The 5,013-nt window shown below is 42.7% G+C and overlaps 1 protein-coding gene across 1 annotated transcript; it reads right to left on the bottom strand.

The window, feature by feature from the left end:
* Window positions 1-3,051: 3,051 nt before the first annotated feature.
* On the bottom strand, window positions 3,052-5,013 carry LOC130849534 (growth-regulated protein homolog beta-like). The gene is made up of 4 exons (XM_057728497.1): window positions 4,896-5,013; window positions 4,678-4,801; window positions 4,487-4,570; window positions 3,052-3,709 (listed from the first exon to the last, which is right to left on the bottom strand). The coding sequence occupies exons 1-4, from the start codon at window positions 4,984-4,986 to the stop codon at window positions 3,694-3,696; spliced, it is 315 nt and encodes a 104-aa protein (XP_057584480.1). The 5' UTR covers window positions 4,987-5,013; the 3' UTR covers window positions 3,052-3,693.

Below are 5,013 nucleotides of genomic sequence, written 5' to 3'. Positions count from 1 at the left end.
TATTCTAAAATGATCAAATTCTCAGGTTTCTAAAATAATCTATCATATTACCATGATCTTCTAGCTGCTCTGAGGGCTATATGTACATATTTGTAAGTTACACTAAATACTCCAATTCGAACTGTGTCAATAATTATTTATTCTGACATAGATACCATACACTGTACTAAAAGTATTTCTTTATGCTTGTACTAGTCTAAATGCTTTTGGTGTATTTTCTTGAAGCCTTACAGCAATGCTACAAGGCCTGTTTTTTTTTTTTTTTTTGGCACACAGGCTTAGTTGCTCCGTGGCATGTGGGATCTTCCTGGAGCTGGTATCGAACCCATGACCTCTGCATTGGCAGGCGGATTCTTAACCACTGCGCCACCTAGGAAGCCCCAAGGCCTGTTTTTTATTTTACTGATGAGGAAACTGAGACTCAGAGAAGGTAAGTAATTTGACAAGGTCACAAAAAGAGAAAAATAATTTTTTGTCTTTCAAGTGTGTTTGGCTACGATGCGCATAACTTTCCTTTAGTCCACCCTGCAGTGGTTCATAGTAAGGGTTTGAGAGGATGCCTGAGAAGCAGAGGGAAACAGTGGTCCCACCATGTGCTCCAGACAATGCTAGAGTCAGAGGTCAACCCACAGACCTTTGAACGTGTGTGAACTAGACTAATGTTCAAAAGCCTTGGTTCTCTTTCTTGTTCTGTGTTTAAGCTGTACGAGGGCACTGGCTGGGTGGTTCTGTGCACTTGCAAGTTTTGTGGCCCATTGAGCAGATTTCTCTGAACTCTAACCAGCTGCTGTGGATGCAGGTCCACTTCACATGTTCACGATTGCCTGGACTATCTCATTTTCTTTTCACAAGACTGCTGAAAGTAAAAGGCACAGTCCCAGTCACCTACTGCTATCACTCTGAAAGCAGAGGATAAAACGTTTCCACAGGGGTCCCACACACATAGGTAAGATAAGGTCCCAAATGTGAGCTGGGGGACTTAATAAGGCACTAGCACAAGGGCCTTTACCTCCAACTGCTTTATGGGAAACTTAGAATAAAACAAGATCCTTGCCATGTAAATTTCCTGTTCCAGCATAGAAAACATTGCCCCATCTTGCTATTACAAAACCTATCTCTCTCCTATCTCTCACATCCTGTCAATTTTTGAAAGTCTCCTGAGGATATCTCAGGAGAACTCTCAAATAAATTGTCATAAACACAGAGTGGGATCACCCATCATTCCTCTTCTTCTGCTCTGGCTTCTTTGCCCAGGAAACCTCAGACAATGCTGCCATTACTGTTTCTTGGTGGCTGCTCAAGGTCAAATGGTCCTACTGTGTCACACTGTCCCAAGACTGATATGCTCATGCAGGGAACATTTCTTTCCTGCCCTCATCAATCTGTGACCACCTTTTCAAATACCCCTGTCTTCTACTTCATATCTTGATGTTCCCAATGGAGGGCTGCCTTGTACTCTAAAATCTCCCGGACAGTTTAATGTGATACCCACTTTTGCCATTTCTGCTTGCTCTAGGAATGTGTTGATATCTGTGAGAGCAAGCCAGAGGACCAATGATAAATGTAGACTGAGACCTTCCTCCTGCTCTTCCAATCATGTATGTCTTCCCTCCAGTTATACAATAAATATATTTTGGTTCACTCTGAAGGCTGCCAGTAGCAGTCTGAAGAAAATAGCTATATAGGCTTCTCCTTAACTTATAGACGTTTACAGTAGTTGCATTTATTGAACATTAACCAGCGCTGATACCATTTTGGTTTCTCCCACAATCTCCAACCCCCTTGTATAATATTTTCATTTTATTAACTTAATCAAAATGCTTTGAACATTGAAATTCAAGCACCCTGAATTCAGAAGGCTGAATAATAACTCCCCAAAGATATCCTTGTCCTAATCCCCAGAACCTGTGAATACATTACCTCACATTGTAAAAGGAATTTTGCTGAGGGGATTAAATTAGGATCTTGCAGTGGAAACGTTATCTTGTTTTATCCTGGGTGGCCTGACATAATCGCAAAGATTCTTATACTAAGCATGTAGGAAAAGTCACAATAAGATAGAAGGTAATGTGACAAAGCAGAAGGACAGAAAAAAAATGTCAGGGAGTACCTTTCTAAGTTCTTCTGGCTGGTCTAATAATTAAATTGACATGAGATAGATTAACAGGAGAAAATCAAACAGAAGTTTAATAACATGCCTACATCGGAGAGACCCAGGAATACTGAGTAACTCACTAAAATAGCCAAAGCCCTCACCTTAAATACCATCTTCAGCTAAAGCTAAGAGAGGATATTGGGGGTAAGGGTTATGGGACTTCAAAGGGGAGAAAGGCAGTTTACCTGGAGATTGAAAAGCAACTACTTGGTAAACAATATTTGCTGGGCCACGCAGAGACAATGCAGCCCAAAGTAGATTCTGATTTTTAGGCCTTGCTTAGAGTCTCCCTCACCGCCCCTGGCTCATAGGCTTTGCAGATATCTCTGGTGATACCTCTATTCTAGGAACAGGTCCTTTATCTAAATTCTTTTAGGCAGGTAAGAGGGAGGTTACAAGAAAAAATTTTTGAATCTTCTGTTTATTAAAAATAATCTGAGAAGGGGGGATATTTTACTTTCCTAGAAAAAGAGATTTGAAGAGGCTATGTTGATGGCTTTGCTATGTTGATGGCTTTGAAGATACAGGAAGATGGCCATGAGCTATGAAATACAGATGCCCTCTGGAAGCTAAAAAGATCAAGGCAATGAATTCTCCATTGCCTCCAGAAGGAGACAGCCCTTCAGACTCTTTGACCTTAGTTCAGTGGAACTAATTTCTGTCTTCTGACTTCCAGAACTGTAAAAGAATAATTTGTATTCTTTAAACTACTGAATTTGTAATAATTTGTTACAGCAGCAATAGAAAACCCAAGTGCTAGGTATGCAGGAGGGGGAAAAATGGTCAAGAAGTAAAAAAGAAACCTAAGCAAGAAATTTTTATAAAAAGTTTTATTTTCATGTTATTTATAACAATACATCAACAAATATTTAAACTTCTCTAGTCCAAGACAGAGAAAAACAATGTATAATTAACACTAAACAAGGCATTATGCCTTACAAGGAAGACATGAAATGTCCAAGGGATATGAGAACATTGTCGTTTTTAAAGTTTCAGCATCAGAAATGTGGCCCACGGAAGGTGAAACTGTTTCCATAAATAACAACTGACAATCTTCTCAACAGTACAAAATGTAAATGTACACATACATTCCCCTACCTTAACAGTGATCTGTTTGCTTGGATCCCCCACTATGGTCTCCAGCTTTTATCACAGTGGATGGTAGGGTGTGGTATTCCCCCCTCCCCCCACCAAAAAATAGTTTAATGAAAGAAAAACATTTAAAACACATCATCTTCCAATAAATAATAGTCAGCACTGAACTAACTTTGATTTAACATAAAAATTACCTTTTAAAATAACAGTACAGAGAATTGCCAAATGCATTCATACCTTTAAATATTAGAACAGTAACATACAGGCTTTTAAAAATAAATAAATAAATAAATACATATGTAAATAGACAGAACTCCCATGAGAAATAGCCAGGCACATTAGACACAGTCCAGGTGGGCTCAGGAGCCATTTGTTTCTCTTCTTTCACTTCAGCTCCACTAAGGCTGCAGCAGTAGCCAATAAGCTCCCTCCATCTCTCTAGATCAGTTGGTGCTGCCCCTGTGATGAAAAAATGGTTACTGTTAGTAGGACCCCAAAAATTGACCTCACAGCCCTGCATCAAGTGGTTGCTACCTAGATCACTGCTGATCTGTGTGGCAGAAAATGCTAGGCTGTTTAATTAGGAATAAGGAGCCTGTAGTCACAATCTTATTATGATCTTTGAAAACTCAGAGCATAATGCCACATTGCGCAAAAAAAAAAAAAAAAAAAAAAAGAACTACATGCATGACATCACTTAAGCCTCATAGCTAACTCCATGAAGCAGCTATTATTATATTTCCCACATTACTGAGACTTAAAGAGATTAAGTACTTTCCCTGGGGTTACAGGAATATAAAGGGCGGAACCTAGACTTGCATGGGGGGTGGCGGGCTGGGTAGGTCTCCTTGCAAATTCCCTGCTCTTCACCACTAAGCCTCAGAGACCCATGCTGCCCACAACCAAGGGTTCTACTTTTCAGGTCTGAAGCCCATGAGAGACTGAGGTAAACAATATTTGTTCCTTAATGGGTAGGGGACATTTTTAGCATTATTGGCTAATTCTGCTTCATCTTTTAGGAACATACATTTTCCCACTCTCATGAGAGGTGGATGAGGATGGAAGGCACTAGAAATGTCCTTCTGACAACAGAGCAGATTAATGACCTTAACAGCAAATTTAATGGTGAAATAATAATGACTTTCAGTCCTGCAGCTAAACCCTGGGTTTCTCTAAAATTTTCAGGAGGCAGATGCCTGACGGTAGTCACACGAGTGGATAAAAACCATAACTCACTTGTTTAGCATCTTTTCGATGACTTTCTTAACCATGGGGGCTTCAGGGTTGAGACAAACTTCCTGACCAGTCTTGAGAGTGGCTCTGCAGAGAGAAGGGAGAATCCACGTGAGGCAGGAGGTCGGGCTGGGGGCATCAGGACGGCGGGGTGGGGGTGACAAGGACAGCAACGGCGTGAGGGGGGCACTTACATCACTTCGGTTTGGCCGCAGTGGGGGCCCGGGGGAGTCACCGTCACGCTCTGGATGTTCTTGAAGTGAATTCCCTGCAAGGTCTGCAGGCACTGGCAGCGCAGTTCCGCGACCACGGGCGCCCCTGCGGGGAGGACAGTCTCGGTTAGGGGGCTGTGCCGGGATGGGCACCCACCCGCCCCCGTCGCGCCCTGGGGATGCCGGGCGCAGGGTCTCACCTGCCGCGCGCTGGCCGGCGGCCACCAGGAGCAGGAGCAGCAGCGCGGCGCGGAGGAGCCGGGGGGCGGCGGGTGTCGCGGCGCGGGCCATGGAGTTCAGCTCAGAGGGTCGCTGCCT

The sequence above is a fragment of the Hippopotamus amphibius genome, chromosome 3 (assembly GCF_030028045.1).
Source record: "Hippopotamus amphibius kiboko isolate mHipAmp2 chromosome 3, mHipAmp2.hap2, whole genome shotgun sequence".
Classification (NCBI taxonomy): domain Eukaryota; kingdom Metazoa; phylum Chordata; class Mammalia; order Artiodactyla; family Hippopotamidae; genus Hippopotamus; species Hippopotamus amphibius.
The sequence above is the reverse complement of the archived record's forward strand: the minus strand, read 5'-3'. Positions and strand labels throughout refer to the sequence as shown.